At 45.1% G+C, this 24,089-nt stretch overlaps 2 protein-coding genes across 3 annotated transcripts in view; one reads left to right on the top strand and one right to left on the bottom strand.

Annotated features, from left to right (window-relative positions):
* LOC135056555 (uncharacterized) overlaps positions 1-24,089 on the top strand; it is a 637,874-nt gene that overhangs the window by 260,902 nt on the left and 352,883 nt on the right. The window lies entirely within an intron of this gene.
* LOC135054485 (zinc finger protein 585A-like) overlaps positions 10,871-24,089 on the bottom strand; it is a 37,616-nt gene continuing 24,397 nt past the window's right edge. The window contains exon 6 of one of the 2 annotated variants that reach the window (XM_063957592.1): positions 10,871-15,505. In XM_063957592.1, coding sequence (XP_063813662.1) covers positions 13,029-15,505 — 2,477 coding nt within the window. In that variant the 3' untranslated portion in view covers positions 10,871-13,028. The remainder of the gene's footprint in view (positions 15,506-24,089) is intronic. The other variant, XM_063957593.1, reaches the window with a different exon arrangement.

Below are 24,089 nucleotides of genomic sequence, written 5' to 3'. Positions count from 1 at the left end.
GAAGTGGTGTTTAACACAGACCTGATTCTCTGTCTCTTTCCTATACCCATTTTTTCTACACTCCAATTTCTGTATACCAGTATCACACTATCATTTACTCAGTACTCCTGGCCAAATCTGGAGAGTCTATATATATACCCCAGATCAAACTCAAATCAGCCCACAGCTGATTTTTGTTTCCCCATTGACTTCCAATAGCCACCGGTGCTATTTACTTACCCAAGGTCAACAACACTGAAGAAGACCCCTTTGCAGCCGATCTCTGAAAAAACATTTTGTGCAGTTTCTGAGTAGCTCTGGACTTACTCAGCCCGTTTACTTCAGTCTTTTTGGTCCCAGAATTGACGTCAGACACCCGCCCTGCAAATGCCTGGACACTCCTGCGTTTTTCCAAACACTCCCAGAAAACAGTCAGTTGCCACCCACAAACGCCCTCTTCCTGTCAATGGGGGTCATTCCGATTTGATCGCAGATCTTCCCCGACATGTGGGGGAATGCCCAGCACAGGGCTAGCCCACCCCGCATGTCAGTCCGGCCCCCCACTCGCAGAAGTGCAAAGGCATCCCAAAGCGGCGATGCCTTCGCACTTCAAGAGTGACTCCCGGCCAGCACAGCTTTAGCGTGCTGGCCGGGAGCTAATCATCGCTCCCCGGCCTGCAGCGGCTGCGTGTGATGTCACGCAGCCACTGCGGCCCGCCCCCCGTTCGGTCCGGCCACGCCTGCATTTGCCGGATAAAACTCACGAAACGCCAGCCAAATGCTGCCGTTCCACCACCTCCAACCCAGCGATCGCCTCTGCCTGTCAATCAGGCAGAGGCGATGGCATCCCTGCTATGGCCTTCGGCCGTCTGGCTTGCACTGGCGCACTACGGCACCAGAGCATTCGCAGCAGGGACTCGTTCGCTCTGCTGCGTTAAAAACGCAGCGAGCGGGTCAGAATGACCACCATTATCCTTGCAATCGGCTGTGCAAATGGATTCTTTGTTAAAACGATCGCTCAGCAGCGACCTGCTGTGTACCCGTATGACACACCTGCGCATTGCGGTAGTTACCTGATCGGCAGCGAGCCATCAACTCAGAAATTGGGGCCATCAAGTGCACATTGTAGCCCTACAGGAACCCCATTTCATTCAGTCCACCCCCTAAGTTTTCAAATCCCACATTTCCTGATTGCTATCAATCTAACGGCCCAAACAAAAAAGCAGGGGTGGCTATCCTCATCTCTCATACTAGCAACTTCATACTTGAACGACAGGTGGTGGATAAGGAGGGGCGTTACCTCCTCCTCATAGGGTAATTAGAAGATAAACAGGTGACTCTTGCTGTGCTAGACGCCCCTAATACTAAACAGATCCCCTTCGTGAGAAAATTTTGTAACTCCCTCCAAGCTTCCCGTCACGGGTTGGTTATGATCCTGGGGGATTTTTATATGGTTCTTGACCCGAGCCTTGATAAATCATTACGTGGCATTAGGTTTGGTTAATGACCCACTCATGACCTTTCCTCTGCGTTTAAACGAATCCTCTGTGAATATGAGTTATTCGATTTCTGGAGAGCAAAAAACCCATCGACCAGGGATTATACTTTTTATTCTCTAGTTCATGACACTTACTACCATATTGATCTGGCTATCTCAGATAAATGGGTATTACAGCAGATTTCAATGGCTTCCATTCTGCCGGTTGCTTGGTCGGATCACGCGGCACTATGTTTATATTGGGAAGTCAACTTCGTTAGGGTTCCTCCCAGTCCTTGGCGCCTCGGTGATCATTTACTACTTGATCTGGAGGCTAAACAGACTATCATGCAATCCCTTAAGCTTTACCTAGAGACAGACAAACCTTTTGGTGTTCCTTAAAAGCTGTGCTAAGAGGTTCCGCCATTCAGGCGGCTGCCAGGCTACATAATAAAGTGCCCGCTCATCTGGCTGATGTTGAATTCTACATGGCGGATCTGGACCTTAGACATAAACAGTCCTCTTCTAACCCCAAACTGTACCGCGACCTGTTGGAGGTCCGTGAGGAATGGAATGTTTTAACTTTAACGGAGGTACATAGGTCTCTTTCCATTCTGAAACAAATTTTATGTACAGGGTGATAGGGTGGGAAGGATTCTTGCTCGGAAATTAAGAGGGAGGTAAGCAAAGGACCACATTAGATTAATTACTGATATGCAAGGAACTAAGGTCTCAGATCCATCAGACATAGCAAATGCTTTTGACACTTATTATTCCAAACTGTACAACCTGATGACCCCTCCACTCCACAGCCTTCAGCGGCAATGAATCTGCCCTCTATTGACCCAGATTCTTTACATTCCTTAGAATGCCCTTGGTCTCAGAAGGAAATTGAAACTGTTATCCACTCCCTTCTGGCAATGCCTCAGGTCCTGATGGTTATACCAACATATTTTACTCCTCTTTTATAGATATACTTTCCCCTGTTTTGACCTTGACCTGTAACAGCTTTCCAAAAGAAATGCTAGAAGCTAGAATAGTTGCATTCCCCAAACCAGGAACCCCCCCACTATTTTGGCTAACTATCACCCTATTGCATTACTAAACATGGACATTAAAATTTATGCTAAGTTGCTTGCAAACAGAATCAATCCTCTCCTCCCTTTGCTCATCCACCAGGATCAAGTGGGCTTTATTCAAGGTAGACAATCTCCAGACAATACCAGAAGAATTATTGATATCATTGGGGCCTTCTCTGTGACCTCAGACCCCTTGCTGTTACTGTCACTGGATGCAGAGAAGGCCTTCGATAGACTTCACTGGGGCTATCTTAACGCAGTGCTGCACAAATTTGGATTTGCTGGGCGTATCTTGACATCGATAGTGGCTTTGTCTTTTGCTCCATAAGCTAGGATATTCATGAATGTTCTACTGTCCTCCTGCTTCTTCATTGCAAATGGCATTCACCAAGGCTGCTCCCTATCCCTATTGGTCTTCGCACTAGCTATTGAGTCACTCGCCGAAAAAATTTGTACAACTGACATGGTAAGGGGCCCAACTATTTCTGGCAAGATACATAAAATCTGCTTATTCGCAGACGATGTGTTGTTGACTACTGTAGACCCAGAAACGTCATTACCTAATCTACATAGTATCCTAGCTGATTGCTCCACGGTCTCTTATTATAGACTTAAATGTTCCAAAACTGAAGTGCTCCCTATTAATGTTGACCCCGATCTTCTTAGAGCTGTACGCTCTGATTACTCTTACAGCTGTCAGGATGGAAGCCTCAAATATCTCGTTATCCAGATCACTCTTAAATTAGAAAATTTAATATTGGCTAATTATAATCCTTTTCTTCACAAATTATCCATGAGGACACTAGATTGGATGATGTTGAATGTTTCGTGGAAGGGCCAAATCGCAGCTCTCAAAATGAGGTTACTTCCCAAAATATTATAACTTTTTTGAACTTTACCTTTATTGGTTCCCAAATCTCTTTTAAATAAATTCCATACTGCCTTTATAAAGTATATCTGGAAAGGGAAAAAAAAACAGATTGGCAAGGAAACCTCTATCCCACTCCAAGCACGATGGGAGAGTTGCATACCCAGACTTACATAACTATCAAATTGCAAGCATTCTTTCACAGGTGGGGGCTTGGTTTGCCCCTGACAATCCCAAAGTGTGGGTAACCCTAGAACGGGATTTGGTTTCTGCCTTCCCAGTGACTGACTGCTTGTGCCTTCCCGCATCAGTAGACCTACACCCCCTACTTTGAGTTAAATCAGTTTTGAATACTCGCAAGACATGGCTAAAGTTTGCTAACTCAAACCCAGACATCCCCCTTCCCTGTACCGACCTCTCTTGAAGCGGTGGACTCTTTAATCCCAAATCTTTCATTTGAATCCTGGACCTCCCAGGGTATTTCCTCACTAGCAAAGGTCACCTCTTCAGGACCCTTGCTCCCTTATACCCAGATTCAAACTCAATACTCCCTTCCCCGTGGGGACTTATCAAATTTCTTCAACTTAGACATTGATTGTTTAGTATCACTCTGACCCCACATATGATCTCATCTTTCCTTACATATATTTATGATAGATTGAAATGGGTTGATAGTAAAGGTGGAATTTCCTGGTGGTACTCCCTTTTGATAGAGCCTTCAGTATTTATCAAATTCCCTTCTCTATTAAGATGGGAGTGTGACTTTACTGAATCCTTGATGGCAGATGATTGGCATTCAATCTTAAAGATGTGTTTTTAATTATCCAAATATATTTCCCATTTGGAAAAAAAAAATCATTATTACATCGTTTATACCTTACACCAGTATTGCTCCATAAATTCTCCCCATCTTACTCAAACCTTTGCTGGCGCAACTGTGGCAATGTCGGCTCACTCTTCCATATTTTCTTGGCGTACCCCGCCCTACGTACACTGTGGTCTTTAGTTTTTGTTCTTATTTCCGCCGTTTTACATACCCCAAACACCCTGAACCCGGTGTTGGCGTTATTCCATCTGTATCGTGGCGACCTCTCATATAATGAAAAATATATAATAAGACACATTTTAATTACTACTAAATCCCTGATTGCACAAAATTGTCGATCTCCATACATCCCAACTATTGCCCAAGTCGAACAACATGTTCATTCTCACTATCAAAATGAAACAGTGGGTAGCTGATTCGATGGTTCCCATGAAATAAATACTGGATTACTAGATTGCAGAACTAGTGTATAATCTCATTATTTTTTCTTTATTATAAGGTTGATGTACGGTTGCCATTGAGATTTTCTTCTTCAATAATGCTCGACTCTTATCTTAACAGATCAATAAAAAATGTAATATAAAAAAACTCTTCTTGGCGGGGGCCAATGCAAAGGCCATCTCAGCCATATTCATTCCAGGAGTGGACAACTGGGAAGCAGACTTCCTCAGCAGACATGACATCCATCCAGGGAAATGGAGCCTACATCCCCATGTGTTTCAACAGTTAATTCACCTGTTGCAAAAGATATAGAACTACAATATGTAATCCTATGACCTGTTAAAAAACAAATTGCATAAGCAAAACAAACAAAAGGGCCCATAGAAAAATACAATAAAAATAAAATAACAATAGATATAAAAGAGTAGGATATCCAATAGCAAAAATGTTCTTAATATTAAATGGATGTCTGTGACAAAAAGGACACTTTTAAACAGTCCTTCCTAACAGGAATTAGTGCAGGACCAGAGTCATTAGATGACCATAACAGCAAGTTACTGTGCGCATTAAAAAATGCATTTGTTAATAAATATCATACTGTCACAAAATAGCAAATCTCTCTTACACACACTAAAATGTATCTCCAGGAATACACATCAAATAGAGTCTTAAACATATCAGATTGCGTAAACAGCCATTGTGAACATACAATAGAGGGTTCTTTACTCACAGACTTTTGTTCTGTTGGAAAGGTAAACACTTTGTGTGTGCCTGACTGAAACCACGAACAATTGAGTATTGAGTCAATAGATACTGGACTGTCATTGTCACACTAGAGGTCGGAACAAACAAGAACACAATATAACACACAAAACCCAAACACAAGCTAGACCGTTGTTTGCTTAATACCTTTCAAGACCACTCAAAAGTGACATTCAATATTGTACAGACCAGACATTGATGTTTGATATGTCAAAGGTATAACATTTATATTCCCCTACACATAGTTTTAAACACATCTAACCCACGGTTTATATATATTTCATAATGTAATTGTAATAGCTGGAAACCATATACACTGCTCAAAAAAATAAAGGGAACACTTAAACAACACAATATAACTCCAAGTCAATCACACTTCTGTGAAATCAAACTGTCCACTTAGGAAGCAACACTGATTGACAATCAATTTCACATGCTGTTGTGCAAATGGAATAGACAACAGGTAGAAATTATAAGCAATTAGCAAGACACCCCCAATAAAGGAGTTGTTCTGCAGGTGGTGACCACAGACCACTTCTCAGCTCTTATGCTTTCTGGCTGATGTTTTGGTCACTTTTGAAAGCTGGCGGTGCTTTCACTCTAGTGGTAGCATGAGACGGAGTCTACAATCCACACAAGTGGCTCAGGTAGTGCAGCTCATCCAGGATGGCACATCAATGCGGGCTGTGGCAAGAAGGTTTGCTGTGTCTGTCAGCGTAGTGTCCAGAGCATGGAGGCGCTACCAGGAGACAGGCCAGTACATCAGGAGACGTGGAGGAGGCCGTAGGAGGGCAACAACCCAGCAGCAGGACAGCTACCTCCGCCTTTGTGCAAGGAGGAATAGGAGGAGCACTGCCAGAGCCCTGCAAAATGACCTCCAGCAAGTCACAAATGTGCATGTGTCTATTTAAAAGATCAGAAACAGACTCCATGAGGGTGGTATGAGGGCCCGACGTCCAGAGGTGGGAGTTGTGCTTACAGCCCAACACCGTGCAGAATGTTTGGCATTTGCCAGAGAATCCCAAGATTGGCAAATTCGCCACTGGCACCCTGTGCTCTTCACAGATAAAAGCAGGTTCTTACTGAGCACATGTGACAGAGTCTGGAGACGCCAAGGAGAATGTTCTGCTGCCTGCAACATCCTCCAGCATGACCGGTTTGGCAGCGGGTCAGTAATGGTGTGTGCTCTCTGAGCTAGAGGCACCTGTACCACCACTCCAGTGGACAGGAGGGAGTGCACCACCGAATGCAAAGTGTTTGCTGGATCCAGAGGCACGTCTGTCAAACAAAATCGATGAGGGGGGCGATTCTTGAAGGGTATGGCGTAACCTCGAGTGACGACTTCCCTTACCCAGTTATCCGAAGTGGTCTGCAACCATTCTGGGCAAAACCTCGAAGTCGGTCCCCCACCTTGGGATCCCCCAGCGGGAGGCCCGCCTCATCAGTTTGGGAAGCTGGCTGACGGGCGGCCCAGGCACGCTTCGGTCTGGGCTTGGCAGGTCTGGAAGCATGAGATTGCTTTGGGTACGCCTGACCTTTTGCTTTACCCGGAGTACAAAAGGGCTGAGGGAAAGTACTTTTAGCCTTCTGTGCGGAAGGAGCCGTACTAGGTAGGCAAGCTGTTTTAGCAGTAGCCAGATCAGCCACAATCTTATTTAGGTCTTCTCCAAAGAGAATGTCTCCTTTAATAGGAAGCACCTCCAGGGTTTTGTTGGAATCCAAATCCACCAACCAGTATCTCAACCAAAGGATACGTCTGGCCAAGACGGACGCAGTAGCAGCCTTGACCACGAGCACCCCGGCATCGGGGTCCAGCCTGCTCCCCCTGCTAGCGTCCAGAACAAAACGGGGGAACTGGTACTAAATCCCCCTAACCTGTGTCCAAAAATAATACCCTGGTGGCTAGTGGAGCAGCTGCTGAGTACCTCCTTAAGGTACAGAGAAGATGTGGCAATATAAAAGAGACATTGTCAAGCATGCTCAGATGCATCAGAAGACAGTTCCTCCTCGAGTTCCTGAGCCCACGCCTCAACAGCTTCAGCAGCCCAAGTCACTGCAATTGTTGGCATATGCACAGCCCCCGTTAGGGTATAAATTGCTTTTAAACAGCCCTCCACACGTCGATCAGTCAGTTCCTACAGAGAGGTGATGGTAGTTACTGGCAGAGCAGAGGAAACAACCAGGCGCGCCACATGAGTATCTACAGGCGGTGGGGTTTCCCAAATTTTTACACACCTCCACAGAGAGAGGCTAGCGAGCCAACAGTCTCTTATTCAGTGTAAACTTTGTCCCCGGATTTTCCCAGGATTCCTGATGTATGTCAACCAGGTGTTTAGAGTAGGGTAAAACTTGTTTAACCACCTTCTTATGCTTAAACCTATCCAGTTTCTTCAAAGTGTAGCAGCACTACACCTAGCCAGAACTCTCAGAACAGAAGCCTAAGATGGCACAGACCGGAGGTTCAATAGATATAGAATATACGGTGACTATTAATCACAAGTAAAAATACCCCAACAGTATATCTTGTGATACAATCCTATATTAATTATAGAAAAACCTGAAACACTTGGCCCCCTCAGGTATAGTAATATAGGAATAGCCCACTGAGTGAAATACCCTTCAATAAGGCAGCCACGCAGCAGCTACATGCACACACACATATATAATAGTCACAAGCGTACCATGCAGAAATTATGTACCATAAACTGCACTGGACTAGCAATACAAAGTAATACTTTATGTGATAACTTTAGATATAACAAACACAGTAAGCACTGGATGTATATCACAGGGTGTTTGTACCACACAGCCCTGAATGTATGCACTCTTTCTTAACTAACACTGTCCCAGTGACAGGTAGAATACTCAAGTGTCCTGTAGGAAGCACAGCGCTGGCAGTCAGGCGGTTCCACAGGAGGAGGATTTGCCCCAGCAATCCCAGGAACAGCAAGGCTCTCTCTGTAATGGCCGCTGGTCAGGAGTGAAGGAGAAAGAAACAGCTCCATGGCGGGAACATTGTATAAATGGCACCCTGGGGCTGGCGGGAGGGACCTCAGGTCCAGCCTGCTCCCCCTGCTAGCGTCCCAGAACAAAACGGGGGAACTGGTACTAAATCCCCCTAACCTGTGTCCAAAATAATACCCTGGTGGCTAGTGGAGCAGCTGCTGAGTACTGTGTCCACACCAGTGCGTGCGCGGCCCGCCTCCCACGGCCACGCTGGATTGCGGTAAAGTGCGGAACAGGAGCCCCTTACCTCCCCCTTGTCTGCGGCATGTGTGTGACTCACATTTAGGAAGAAACCTACGTCTCCGCTGCAGTGACCCATCAACCCCGGCGCAGGAGTATACAGCGCCGCTGAGGGTGATGGAGCTGCACACTGGAAAGTCTCTGACACTTTGCCAGCAGCAGCCCTTGAAGTCTTCAGATTACTGTTCAGTCTTAATAAAATAACTCTGAAAAAGGCTGCTTAAGGCAGCCACCTGTAAAGTGCCTGCATACTGCAAGGCACCAACTTACAAACCGAGCTCCCTGGCATGGTGGCGGGGTTATATAGGAGGCAGCGCTGTGCATCTTGGGAACAGTCAAAAGCTTTGAGCTTGTTGGTGCCTCGGATCAAGATCCTACTCTACACCTCGATGTGACTCCTTGTGGAGCCCAGTGTACCCCGCAGCAGAAAACAAGGTTTTGATGAGAGGAAAACCCCCACCTGTGCCCAGTGTCCCGGTGACTATGGTCGTGCTGGATCGCGGTTAACAGCGGGCCAAAGATACCCCTTACCTCCCATTGTACCTGCGGCCACATGATCCTGAAGGGCAGCGGCGGGTGTGTGTGACTGACAGGAAAGACACCGAAGCCTCCACTGTAGTTACCCAGCAACCAGGGCGTGGGAGTATACAGCGCCACTGGGGGAGTGATGGAGCTGCAGCAAAGTATGTCCCTCATTCCGAGTTGTTCGCTCGCTAGCAGCTTTTAGCAGCATTGCACACGCTAAGCCGCCGCCCTCTGGGAGTGTATCTTAGCCTAGCAGAATAGCGAACGAAAGATTCGCAAAATTGCAAATTGAAATTTCTTAGCAGTTTCTGAGTAGCTCGACACTTACTCTGCCATTGCGATCAGTTCAGTCAGTTTCGTTCCTGGTTTGACGTCACAAATACACCCAGCGTTCGCCCAGACACTCCCGTTTCTTCAGACACTCCCGCGTTTTTCCCAGAAACGCCAGCATTTTTTCGCACACTCGCAGAAAACGGCTAGTTTCCGCCCAGAAACACCCACTTCCTGTCAATCACATTACGATCACCAGAACGAAGAAAAATCCTCGATATGCCGTGAGTAAAATACCTAACTTTTGAGTAAAATAACTAAGCGCATGCGCTCTGCGAACATTGTGCATGCGCAGTAAGCGGAAAATTGCAATATAGCGAAAATTGGCAACGAGCGAACAACTCGGAATGACCACTGATGTCTTATGGCATACATAAAAGCTGCAGCCCTTGAAGTCTTCAAAGTTTTTCTTCTTTCTTCAATTTAAGATATAATATGGGCTGCAAAGGCACCAACTGGGAATCCAAGAGATATATGGTGACTATAAATCACAAAGAAAAATACACAGCAAGTATATCTTGTGAAACACCTATACAATAATCACCATACAGTAATCACACCGCCATACAGTAATCACACCTTCATACAGTAATCACACCTTCATACAGTAATTACACCGCCATACAGTAATTACACCGCCATACAGTAATCACACCGTCATACAGTAATCACCACACCGCCATACAGTAATCACACCGCCATACAGTAATCACATCACCATACAGTAATCACACCGCCATACAGTAATCACACCTCCATACAGTAATCACACCGCCATACAGTAATCACATCACCATACAGTAATCACACCGCCATACAGTAATCACACCTCCATACAGTAATCAGTACACCGCCATACAGTAATCACACTGCTATACAGTAATCACACCGCCATACAGTAATCACACCTCCATACAGTAATCACATCACCATACAGTAATTACACCGCCATACAGTAATTACACCGCCATACAGTAATCACACCGTCATACAGTAATCACCACACCGTCATACAGTAATCACATCACCATACAGTAATCACCACACCGCCATACAGTAATCACACCGCCATACAGTAATCACATCACCATACAGTAATCACACCGCCATACAGTAATCACACCTCCATACAGTAATCACACCGCCATACAGTAATCACATCACCATACAGTAATCACACCGCCATACAGTAATCACACCTCCATACAGTAATCAGTACACCGCCATACAGTAATCACACTGCTATACAGTAATCACCACACCACCATACAGTAATCACATCACCATACAGTAATCACACCATCATACAGTAATCACCACACCGCCATACTGTATCATATGCTTTTACTGTAATCCACCATGTTTATTTTAGAGATTTTATGATTTCATTGTGATAGTTTATCATATTAGTAAAATAATTAGGTCAATGAAGAGACAGTGACAGGAGACAAACTGAGGCTCATTCAGGTGCGGTCCCATTGGTGACCATTCCGAGTTGTTCGCTAGCTGCATTCGTTTGCTGTGCAGCGATGATGCAAAAAAAAGGCACTTCTGCACATGCCTATGCGGCACAATGCGCACGTGCAACGTACTATTACAGCAGTGGCCAACCTGTGGCTCTTGAGCCTCATGCGGCTCTTTCTTTATTCAAATGTGCCTCCCGACGCTCAAAAGCACGTGACCACACTCTGCACTCCAGCCAGTCAACAGCAGCACTACGGGGACTGAGAACTGAGAGAGCCAGATACTTGAGGTGAGACACCCACTGTCAAACAGAGGACACATAAGGGGCTGCTGCAGTGGCACGAGGTGTTTGTAGTTTTTTTTGGGGGGGCGGGGCGGTAGTGACATATGAGGGTCCTGGCAGGAGTGACACAGGAAAGTGCTGGCAGGAGTGACTCATGGGGGAGCTGGCTGGAGTGACAGACTGTCGGAGTGTGCTAGCAGGAGAGACACATGAGGTAGCTGGCTGCAGTGGCACAGCAGGGTACTGGCTGGAGTGACACATGAGGTAGCTGGCTGAAGTGACACAGCAGGGTACTGGCTGGAGTGACACATGAGGTAGCTGGCTGGAGTGACACAGCAGGGTACTGGCTGGAATGACACATGAGGTAGCTGGCTGGAGTGACACAGCAGGGTACTGGCTGGAGTGACACATGAGGTAGCTGGCTGGAGTGACACAGCAGGGTACTGGCTGGACTGACACAGCAGGGTGCTGGCTGGAGTGACACAGCAGGGTACTGGCTGGAGTGACACATGGGGGAGCTGAAGTGTATCATGTGAATCTGGATTTTTCAATATATTTTATGTGGATCTTTCTTTCTTAATTGTTCTATGTGGAAGTGGCTTTTTAAATGTATTTTATGTTGTATCTGGCTTTAAAAATGTATTATATGTGGATCTGGTTTTTTAAATGAATTTTTATATCAGAGGCGTGGCCTAGCAGGCACAAGGCCACACCCCATTTTTGCATGTGCGCCTGCGGCTCAATGTCGGCTCTTTGACGTGCCTAACAAAATTTTGGGCTCTTTGTTTCTGACTGGTTGGCCACCCCTGTACTATTACAATGAACTATGTAGTTTAACACAGGGTCTAGCAAAGCTTTTCAGTCGCACTGCTGGCCGCAGAGTGATTGACATGAAGTGGGCGTTTCTGGGTGTCAACTGACCGTTTTCAGGGAGTGTTTGGAAAACGCAGGCGTGCCAGGAAAAACACTGGCGTGGCTGGGCGAACGCAGGGCGTGTTCGTGATGTCAAATCGGGAACTGAATGGTCTGAAATGATCGCAAGCGCTGAGTAGGTTTTGAGCTACTGTTAAACTGCACAAAATTATTTTGTAGCCGCTCTGCGATCCTTTCGTTCGCACTTCTGCTAAGCTAAAATACACTCCCAGTGGGCGGCGGCAAACTGCTAGCGAGCGATCAACTCGGAATGACCACCACTGTACAAACATTGGCCGGATTTCTTACTGTGCATGCACAGTGAGTGAATTGTGATGGCGGTCATACCAAGATATTAGTCGTAAAGTGCGTGACAGATAAACAGTGTTTGGGGGTGGGAATTGGGAGTGGGCGGGTAAACATAGGTGTGTCATTGCCATTCAGACGCCATTTTCGGGGTGGACATAAAATAGCAGTTGCGATCTTACTTGCTACTGGAGAGCCCTCAGAACCCTGGGAGATCAGTTCCTCCTGAGCATCTGCAGAGGCAAAACTCAACAACATGACCTGACTTGTGATGATGGTACCAATGTATCAGCAATTATACGCTGCTGGATGGAAGTGATGTGACAGCAGTGGACGTCCCTATGCTCAGGTTACCTTCTGCCCATACTACCATATAATCACAATTGCAGATGGCAAAAAATGTCAACGGCAGCAGCAAGAACTGCACCTGAATGAGCACCACTATGCTTACTGAATAAAATACTGTCACTTGCAAACACACAAAGTATCATCTGAGTAACTCCACTTACTCATGTCATGGAAATAGTCTCTCATCTGTGTTTTCTCTGATGTTTTACAAGATATGATTTCTGTGTAAAACATTTCCCACACTCAGAACATGTAAATGGCTTCTCATCTGTGTGACTTCTCTGATGTTTAACAAGATGTGATTTCTGTGTAAAACATTTCCCACACTCAGAACATGGAAATGGCTTCTCACCTGTGTGTCTTCTCTGATGTCTAACAAGATGTGATTTCTGTGTAAAACATTTCCCACACTCAGAACAGGAATATGGCTTCTCACCTGTGTGACTTCTCCGATGTTTTACAAGATCTGCTTTCTTTTTAAAACATTTCCCACACTCAGAACATGGAAATGGCTTCTCATCTGTGTGACTTCTCTGATGTTTAACAAGATTTGATGTCTGTGTAAAACATTTCCCACACTCAGAACATGGAAATGGCTTCTCACCTGTGTGACTTCTCTGATGTCTAACAAGATGTGATTTCTGTGTAAAACATTTCCCACACTCAGAACAGGAAAATGGCTTCTCACCTGTGTGACTTCTCTGATGTTTTACAAGATCTGATTTCTTTTTAAAACATTTCCCACACTCAGAACATGGAAATGACTTCTCACCAGTGTGACTTCTATGATGTCTAACAAGAAATGATTTCTGTCTAAAACATTTCCCACACTCAGAACAGGAAAATGGCTTCTCACCTGTGTGACTACTCTGATGTTTAACAAGATGTGATTTCTGTGTAAAACATTTCCCACACTCAGAACAGGAAAATGGCTTCTCACCTGTGTGACTACTCTGATGTTTAACAAGATGTGATTTCTGTGTAAAACATTTCCCACACTCAGAACATGGAAATGGCTTCTCACTTGTGTGACTTTTCTGATGTTTAACAAGATATAATTTCTGTGTAAAACATTTCCCACACTCAGAACACAGAAATGGCTTCTCACCTGTGTGACTTCTCTGATGTTTAACAAGATATAATTTCTGTGTAAAACATTTCCCACACTCAGAACACAGAAATGGCTTCTCACCTGTGTGACTTCTCTGATGTTTAACAAGATATAATTTCTGTGTAAAACATTTCCCACACTCAGAACACAGAAATGGCTTCTCACCTGTGTGACTTCTCTGATGGTTTACAAGACTGAATTTATGTGTAAAACATTTCCCACACTCAGAACACAGAAATGGCTTCTCACCTGTGTGACTTCTCTGATGTTTAACAAGATATAATTTCTGTGTAAAACATTTCCCACACTCAGAACACAGAAATGGCTTCTCACCCGTGTGACTTCTCTGATGGTTTACAAGACTGAATTTATGTGTAAAACATTTCCCACACTCCGAACAGGAAAATGGCTTCTCACCTGTGTGACTTCTCTGATGTTTTACAAGATCTGATTTCTTTTTAAAACATTTCCCACACTCAGAACATGGAAATGACTTCTCACCAGCGTGACTTCTATGATGTCTAACAAGAAATGATTTCTGTCTAAAACATTTCCCACACTCAGAACAGGAAAATGGCTTCTCACTTGTGTGACTACTCTGATGTTTAACAAGATGTGATTTCTGTGTAAAACATTTCCCACACTCAGAACACAGAAATGGCTTCTCACCTGTGTGACTTCTCTGATGTTTAACAAGATAAAATTTCTGTGTAAAACATTTCCCACACTCAGAACACAGAAATGGCTTCTCACCCGTGTGACTTCTCTGATGGTTTACAAGACTGAATTTATGTGTAAAACATTTCCCACACCCCGAACAGGAAAATGGCCTCTCACCTGTGTGACTTCTCTGATGTGTAACAAGAAATATTTTCTGTCTAAAACATTTCCCACACTCAGAACAAGGAAATGGCCTCTCTCCTGTGTGACATGTATGATGTCTAGCAAGATCTGATTTTTGAGTGAAACATTTCCCACACTCAGAACATGGATATGTCCTCCCACCTGTGTGATTTCTCTTATGTCTAGCAAGACCTGATTTCTGTATAAAACATTTCCCACATTCAGAACATAGAAATATCACCTCACTTGTGTGGCGTCTCTGATGTCTATCAAGACTTGATTTCTCTGTATAACATTTCCCACACTCAGAACATGGAAAAGGACTCTCACCTGTGTGAATTCTCTCATGTATACATACATTTGATTTAGAACTAAAACATTTCCCACACTCAGAACATGGAAATGGCATCTTCTGTGGCTGATGGGTAACAGGCTCTGTGCTCTGTGTAGAACATTCGGCATCTATATTAGAGGGAAACACTGTATCTACTCTCAGAGCTGTAACAGATGCATCAGAGTTGTCAGAACATTCCCCATTATCAGAGGAACCAGATGATATATCTGCATGGTGATGTGCCGGATATATAACTGGGGTAAGAGAGATTTCTTCTGGAGAATCTTGGGGGACATATTTTTCTTCTATTCCACCATCTGGATATAAAGTGAGATGATCCTCTGAGACATTCCGGCTGCTACATCCATCTGCTGGGAATAAAATACATATATGGAAAATGTGTGCCGAAAAGATACATTTTTCAATAAAGACTATGGTGAAATGTCCCCAAATTGCCAGATTATTTTATATATATATATATATATATATATATATAGAAACAAGATGTCATAAGGGAGCTAAAAGTATTGTATATATATAATATCTTTCCAGATTCTGACCACACAGTGATAAAAACAATAGAATTTATTCACATATTATCTATGTACATTTTCAGTAAACATAGACTATCGCATAAAATCCAATATTGGATACAATAAAAATGCAGTTTACAATTTTGTTGGAGACATGATGCAATCAGTATATCCCATCAAGTTGTATAATTTGCAGGATGCCTGATGTTTTCGCAAGAAACAATACCCGACGCGTTTCGTCCTCACGGACTTCATCAGGGGTTCATGTCAATCAAAATAGGGGCCAAAGACCGATTTATAGCGGTATAATTAGTCCCACAACAATTTCAAAATGGTTTAAAATCAAATGATCACGCTGAATGTATCAGTGTTCACAATAGGTCCAGCCCTCATGGGAGTGCAAACCGTAAGTTTGTGCTGTTATAATCCCTAATTGTTAAACCACATTAGTAGTGTTCAGCTTTGAGTGGTGACAGGCTCTCCTGAACAGCAGTGTCACCACTCAAAGCTGAACACTACTAATGTGGTTTAACAATTAGGGATTATAACAGCACAAACTTACGGTTTGCACTCCCATGGGGGCTGGACCTATTGTGAACACTGATACATTCAGCATGATCATTTGATTTTAAACCATTTTGAAACTGTTGTGGGACTAATTATACCGCTATAAATCGGTCTTTGGCCCCTATTTTGATTGACACGAACCCCTGATGAAGTCCGTGAGGACGAAACGCGTCGGGTATTGTTTCTTGCGAAAACATCAGGCATCCTGCAAATTATACAACTTGATGGGATATACTGATTGCATCATGTCTCCAACAAAATTGTAAACTGCATTTTTATTGTATCCAATATTGGATTTTATGCGATAGTCTATGTTTACTGAAAATGTACATAGATAATATGTGAATAAATTCTATTGTTTTTATCACTGTGTGGTCAGAATCTGGAAAGATATTATATATATACAATACTTTTAGCTCCCTTATGACATCTTGTTTCTGTATTCCTTTTTTGTACTCTATCTAACAGGGAGTACGTCATTAAGGTTTGGAGCTTTCACTTAGCGCATAATTAGGTCTACACCACTTCCATATATATATATATATATATGACAATCCAACACGTGGACTGTGGACTGCAATCTACACACCAGCCCATCTAATTCTTGCAGTTCTCATGTTACTATGGTGATTATTTTGTTTGGTTCAGTGGAATTAGCCAGGAACTTCGCAGATTCTTAAATGGTGCCCGGCAGTCAGGCTGACTCCCAGCAGACACCAGGGTGGGAGGAAGAACTTTCCCCAGGTAGACATCTGCAATATCCAGCCACGGTGTACAAGGCTGACCTGCCCATATTACATCATCAATTACATCACCCACCGACCAATAGCCATGGTCCACATACCCCATGCAGCAGTGGGGAGGAGAGGAACAGAGGTTGAGTCATTCTGTGCACTGAACATTATAAATTAGTATTTTATAAAAAATTATTTTCCTTGGGCAAAGACTTTTGCACGCTAGTGTATATAGTGGCAGTATGGAGGAAATAGGATTTTAATTACCTACTGGAAAATCCTTTTCTCGTAGTCCGTAGAGGATGCTGGGGTCCATATTAGTACCATGGGGTATAGATGGATCCACCAGGAGCCATGGGCACTTTAAGACTTTGATAGTGTGGGCTGGCTCCTCCCTCTATGCCCCTCCTACCAGACTCAGTCTAGAAACTGTGCCCGAGGAGACAGACAACTTCGAGAGAAGGATTTTACACAGATAGTGGTGAGATTCACACCAGCTCACACATACAAGGCAAACCAAGCTAACCAGCTTGAAAACTCAGCAACGGCTGAACAAGAATACTTAACCAAGTAACACAAAACAGTACTTAACCAGAACTAAGCAGTACTGAACAAAGTAACCACTGCCGGATCACGAAGCGCTGGGCAGGAGCCCAGCATCCTCTATGGACTACAAGAATAGGATTTACCGGTAGGTAATTAAATTCCTATCTTCTCTTACGTCCTAGAGGATGCTGGGGTCCACATTAGTACCATGGGGATGTACCAAAGCTCCAAGAATGGGAGGGAGAGCGCGGAGGCTCCTGCAGAACTGATTGACCAAACTTAAGGTCCTCAGATGCCAAAGTATCGAACTTGTAAAACATAGCAAACGTGTTCGACCCTGACCAAGAAGCCGCTCGGCAAAGCTGTAAAGCAGAGACACCCCAGGCAGCTGCCCAGGAAGAACCCACCTAACGAGTAGAGTGGGCCTTAACAGATGTAGGACACGGCAATCCTGCTGTAGAATACGCATGCTGGATAGTGAACCTGATCCAGCGAGAGATCATCTGCTTAGAAGCAGGACACCAAATTTTCTTGGGATCATACAGGACAAACAGAGTCCGATTTTCTGTGACGAGAAGTTCTCCTCACATAGATTTTCAGAGCCCTTACAACATCCAAGGACTTTGACGGAATTGAGGAGTCAGTAGTGTGACAACACAGCCAGCACGTTGTTTCGCACAGTGGCAAAAGACACACAGTTACTTTCCTAGCCCTGGTCCTGCCCATGGACTACACTAATTGCTGATCTGTATTTGGCTATATACTAGGCAATATTGTATTATACTGTATAATTTTATTGTTACAAGTGTACAATTATGTTTATCTGCTATATTTGGAATATGTAGTTTATTTAGTTACACTGTGTGCAATGTAACTGTTAACAGGATAATTGGATGCAGAGTTATTTAAATAGGATTTTGGTACCTACCGGTAAATACTTTTCACGTAGTCCGTAGAGGATGCTGGGGTCCACATTAGTACCATGGGGTATAGACGGGTCCACCAGCAGCCATTGGCACTTTAAGAGTTTGAGAGTGTAGGCTGGCTCCTCCCTCTATGCCCCTCCTACCAGACTCAGTCTAGAAACCGTGCCCGAGGAGACAACATACTTCGAGAGAAGGATTATACACAGATAGTGGTGAGATTCATACCAGCTCACATATACAAGGCACGTCAAGCCAACCAGCTTGAACTACTGAGCAACAGCTGAAACATTACTTACCAAGTAACAATGCAATATTTACCAAAAAAGAAGTTGTACTGAACCAAATGACATTTGCAGGAAAACAAAGCGCTGAGCGGGCGCCCAGCATCCTCTACGGACTACGAGAAAAGGATTTACCGGTAGGTACCAAAAACCTATTTTCTCTTACGTCCTAGAGGATGCTGGGGTCCAAATTAGTACCATGGGGATGTACCAAAGCTCCCAGAATGGGAGGGAGAGCACGGAGGCTCCTGCAGAACTGATTGACTGAACTTCAGATCATCAGAGGCCAAAGTATCGAACTTGTAAAACTTTGCAAACGTGTTCAACCCAGACCAAGTTACAGATTTTGGACACGTTAGTCCTGCCGTAGAATAAGCATGCTGGATAGTGAACCTGATCCAGCGAGAGATCGTCTACTTAGAAGCAGGACACCCAATTTTCTTGTGATCATATAGGACAAACAGAGAGTCCGACTTTCTGTGATGAGCAGTACTCTTCACATAGATCTTCAGAGCCCCTACGACATCGAATGACTTTGATGTAAATTGAGGAGCCAGTAGCCACTGGCACCACAATCAGTTGGTTGATATGAAATGCCAACACAATCTTTGGAAGAAACTGCTGACAAGTCCGGAGCTCAGCTCTATCTTCGTGGAAGATCAATTATGGGTTTTTACAGGATAAAGCCCCCAGCTCGGACACACGTCTAGCAAAAGCTAAGGCCAACAAAGTGACCACCTTCCATGTAAGACAACTAGAGGAACTGCAACACCACGTTAAGGTCCCAAGGTGCCGTAGGCGTTACAAAGGGAGGTTGGATATGCAAAACTCCCTTCAAAAAGGTCTGAACCTCAGGGAGGGCAGCCAATTGTTTCAGAAAGAAAATGGATGGTGCTGAAATCTGGACCTTCACAGATCCCAACCTCAGACCCATATCCACTCCTGCTTGCAGGAAAAGGAGGAAATGTCCTAGTTAAAACTCCACTGTAGGAAACTTCTTGGACTCACACCAAGAGATATATTTCTTTCAAATAAGATGGTAATGTTTAGACGTTACCCCTTTCCTAGCCTGTATGAGGTTAGGAATAACCTTCTTCACGATGCCCTTCCAAGCAAGAATCAGGCGCTCAACTTCCATGCCGTCAAACATAGCCGCGGTAAGATTTGCTAGGCAATTGGCCCCTGCTGCAGCAGGTCCTCCCAAAGAGGAAGAGGCCTCGGCTCTTCTTGCAGTAGATTCAGAAAGTCCGCATGCCAAGCCCTTCTTGGCCAGTCTAGGGCAATGAGGATCGCTTGAACCCTTGTCCTCCTTATGAGCTTTAGGATTCTTGGGATGAGTGGGAATAGTGGAAAAGCGTACACTGACTGGAACACCCACGGAGACACCAGGGTGTCCACTCCCACTGCCTGTGGGTCCCTCGACCTGGAACAATAACGCAGAAGCTTCTTGTTGAGAAGAGAGGCCACCATGTCTATTTGGGGCAAGCCCCAAAGATCTGTTATTTCCTTGAACACCTCCGGATGGAGTCCCCACTCTCCTGGATGGAGATCATGTCTTATGAGGAAATCTGCTTCCCAGTTGTCTACTCCCAGAATGAAGATGGCTGAAAGCGCCAATGCATGCTTTACTGTCCGGAGAAGTATTCTTGTCACCTCTGACATTGCCGCTCTGCTCTTCGGTCCACCTTGTCGGTTTATGTAAGCCACTGTTGTTACGTTAGAAAAAGAACAAGCGGCTGCGCTGAATATCAGGAACGAAACATAATGTACAGAGAGCCAACGTAAAAGATAACAATGTTATTTATTAATAAAACATATAAAAAGATTAATTATCAAATAACCGGTGAATAATATATATATATATAAGAACATTCACTAGACGTGAACTGGTGGTGTGTTGTAATAACTCAGCTTTTTGGGGTGAAAGGGTTCAGAGTTCCACTTGTTAGAAAATTGATAGGTACCAGGTGTGCTGGTGGAATCCTAATAGATTACAAGTCCCTCAGTTGAAATTGATATTCAATACCTTTCCAAAATGGGCGGGTAAGAGCCGAGCGTCCTCGGCTTCAATGTCCTGCAATGCCCATATACGCTGTGCAGCGGAAAGGAGGAGACCGTCTCTCTCACAACCCGGTCGTGGCGGCGTGTGCGCTGAAGCCGCTGATGTCGGATGCTGTAGACGGAGAGTGCAGCGGGGACCAAGGAGCACCTGGAAGATTTCACCTGAGCTGAGTGTGGATAGGGGCGGGTCCTGACGCGTTTCGTCACGTTCACGTGACTTTCTCAAAGGTAGAATTGTTGTTACGTTGTCTGACTGCACTTGAATGGCTCGATTTCTCAAAAGAGGGGCCGTCTGAAGAAGACCATTGTAGACGGTTCTTAGTTCCAGGATGTTGATGGACAGGCCGGTTTCCAGGCTTGACCACCATCCTTGGAAGGTTACTCCTTGAGTGACTACTCCACAGCCCCGAAGGCTTGTATCTGTGGTTAGAAGGTCCCAGTCCTGAACCCGAACCTGCGGCACTCCAGAAGGTGAGGCAATTGGAGCCACCAGAGGAGTGTAATCCTTGCCTTTGGCAACAGACAAATTCTCTGGTGCTTGTGGAGGTGAGATCCCGACCACTTGTCCAGGAGATCCAGTTGGAAGGTCCAAGCGTGGAACCTCCCGTACTGGAGAGCCTCGTAAGAGGCCACCATCTTTCCCAATAGGCGAATGCATTGATGAACCGACACTCAGGGTGGCTTCAGGACATCCCGGACCATAGCTTGTATCACCAATGACTTCTCCTGTGGAAGAAACACACGCTGCACTTCCATATCCAGGATCATTCCCAGAAATGACAACCTCTTGGTTGGTTCCAAATGTTACTTTGGAAGGTTCAGAATCCAACTGTGACTGTGGAGCAGACGTATTGTGACAACAATGGACTGCAGTAGCTCTTCCTTGGATGATGCCTTTATCAGCAGATCATCCAGATATGGAATGATGTTCACACCTTGCTTGCGGAGGAGAATCATAATTTCCGCCATCACCTTGGTAAACACCCTCGGTGCTGTGGAGAGGCCGAATGGCAGGGCCTGGAACTGGAAATGACAGTCCAGCAATGAGAAACAGAGATAAGCCTGATGCGGCAGCCAGATCGGAATGTGAAGGTACGCATCCTTGATATCCAGGGATACCAGGAATTCTCCCTCTTCCAGACCTGATATCACTGCCCTGAGAGACTCCATCTTGAACTTGAACTCCTTTACAAAGGGGTTAAATGATTTTAGGGTCAGAATGGGTCTGATCAAACCATCCGGTTTCGGTACCACGAAAAGGTTCGAATAGTAACCTTTGGTCAGCATGTGAGGTGGCACTGGCACAATGACCTGTGCCTCCACCAGCTTTTGGACAGCGTCTTGTAGTACAGTGCTGTCCCCTGACAGAGTTGGTAAGCCTGATTTTGAAAAAGCGATGAGGAGGGAGACTTTGAAATTCCAGCCTCTATCTCTGAGACACAATATCTATCACCAGGGGATCCAGGCCCGGACGATACCCAGACATGACTGAAGTGTCTGAGTCTCGCTCCCACTGGCCCCACCACAGGGGCATGCAGTCCACCGTCATGCAGAGAACTTTGGCGTACATGATGTAGGCTTTTGTTCCTGCGAACCTGCAGCGGCAGGTTTCTTGGATTTAACCCGACCTCCCCTAAAGAAGGTATTGGATGTTCTGGCCTTTCTAGGCTTGTTAGGCCAAAAGGACCGCGTTGCAGATGAAGAGAAATATTTCTTCGGAGCAGGTGCTGCTGAGGGAAGAAACGGAGAAGTACCCGCTGTAGCGGTGGATATCCATCTAGAGCAGGCATATCCAAACTGCGGCCCGCCAGCTGTTGAGAAACTATACATTCCAGCATGCCCTGACACAGCTTTATTATTCTCTGACAGCAAAACTGTGCCAAGGCATGCTAGGATATGTAGTTTCACAACAACTGGAGGGCCGCAGTTTGGACATGCCTGGTCTAGAGCTTCCCCAAAGAGAGCCTGACCTGTATAGGGTAGGGACTCCACACTCCTTCTGGATTCCGCGTCGGCCGACCATTGGCACAGCCACAGTCCCCGTCGAGCTGAAACAGACATGGAAGAAATTCCCGCAGCCATGGAACCCAGGTCTTTCATGGATTCTACCATAAAACCTGCTGAATCATGTATGTTGCGTAAATACAAAGCAACGTCATCTCTATCCATAGTATCCAAATCCTCAAGTAAGGTAGCCAACCACTTTACTACTGCTTTTGCAATCCATGCAGTAGCAATAGTGGGATGTAATATGGCCCCTGAAGCAGTGTACATTGATTTAAGTGTGTTATTTATTTTCCTATCAGCCGGCTCCTTTAAGGCGGTAGATCCTGGAACAGGTAAAACCCCTTTCTTTGAGAGTCTGGACACAGAAGCATCAACGATCAGTGGGTTCTCCCATTTTTTTCCTATCCTCCTCAGGGAAAGGAAATGCCACCTGGACCCTTTTAGGGACCTGGAGTTTTTACCTCAAGGTTTTACCCATGCCTTTTCAAATATAGCATTCAATTCCTTTGAGGCAGGGAAGGTTAGCTAGGCTTTTTTACTTTCAGTGAAATAAGCTTCCTCAACCTGCTCAGGTGTGGTATCATTAACATTTAACACATCCCTGACAGCCTCTATCAACAATTGCACCCCCCTCTGCAAGAGATGCGGATCCCCGCCACACATCCCCATCACCATCTGTAGTGTCAGAATCGGTATCTGTGTCATCTTGTGTGACATGCACAAGCGCACGTTTGTGGGGGTATATAGCGGGGCGTCCTGAGGTACCAGAAACCGGCCACACTGCCATAGAGCTCTGCAATACCTGAGTTTCAGATTCATTACTAGCAACCCTGTCAGAAATCTGAGAAATCCAAGTTTTGATAGAGGAAAACCACTCTGGTTCCCTTGCTGCTATCTGTGCTAAACCAGTGCTATCCTGATTACATGGAATGGGATCATCCTGGGAGGATAAATCCTCTGCAGCATATGACACAGTGTCCCTGGACATAGCTAAAGGAGACCACCAAACACTCCACACACACACACACACACACACACACACACACACACACACACGGGGGCAGACAGATTTCCCTACACCAAGAATGGCAAGAGAGACACAGAGAACGGAGCCAACCCACACACAGCGCTTTCAGTAAAGGGAGAACCCTTACCAGCGCAGACTGTGTCCCTTAATAGGACACACAGTCGTTTTACAGCCTCCCCTCCCTTCTACAACCCCCTGGTACCATGCACTGATAGCTGGAGTTGCTGTGGAGGGACCAGTTCTTCCATCCAGCGCTGTGCAGGCAGGAACATG

The sequence above is a fragment of the Pseudophryne corroboree genome, chromosome 3 (assembly GCF_028390025.1).
Source record: "Pseudophryne corroboree isolate aPseCor3 chromosome 3, aPseCor3.hap2, whole genome shotgun sequence".
NCBI classification, from domain to species: Eukaryota; Metazoa; Chordata; class Amphibia; order Anura; family Myobatrachidae; genus Pseudophryne; species Pseudophryne corroboree.
The sequence above is the reverse complement of the archived record's forward strand: the minus strand, read 5'-3'. Positions and strand labels throughout refer to the sequence as shown.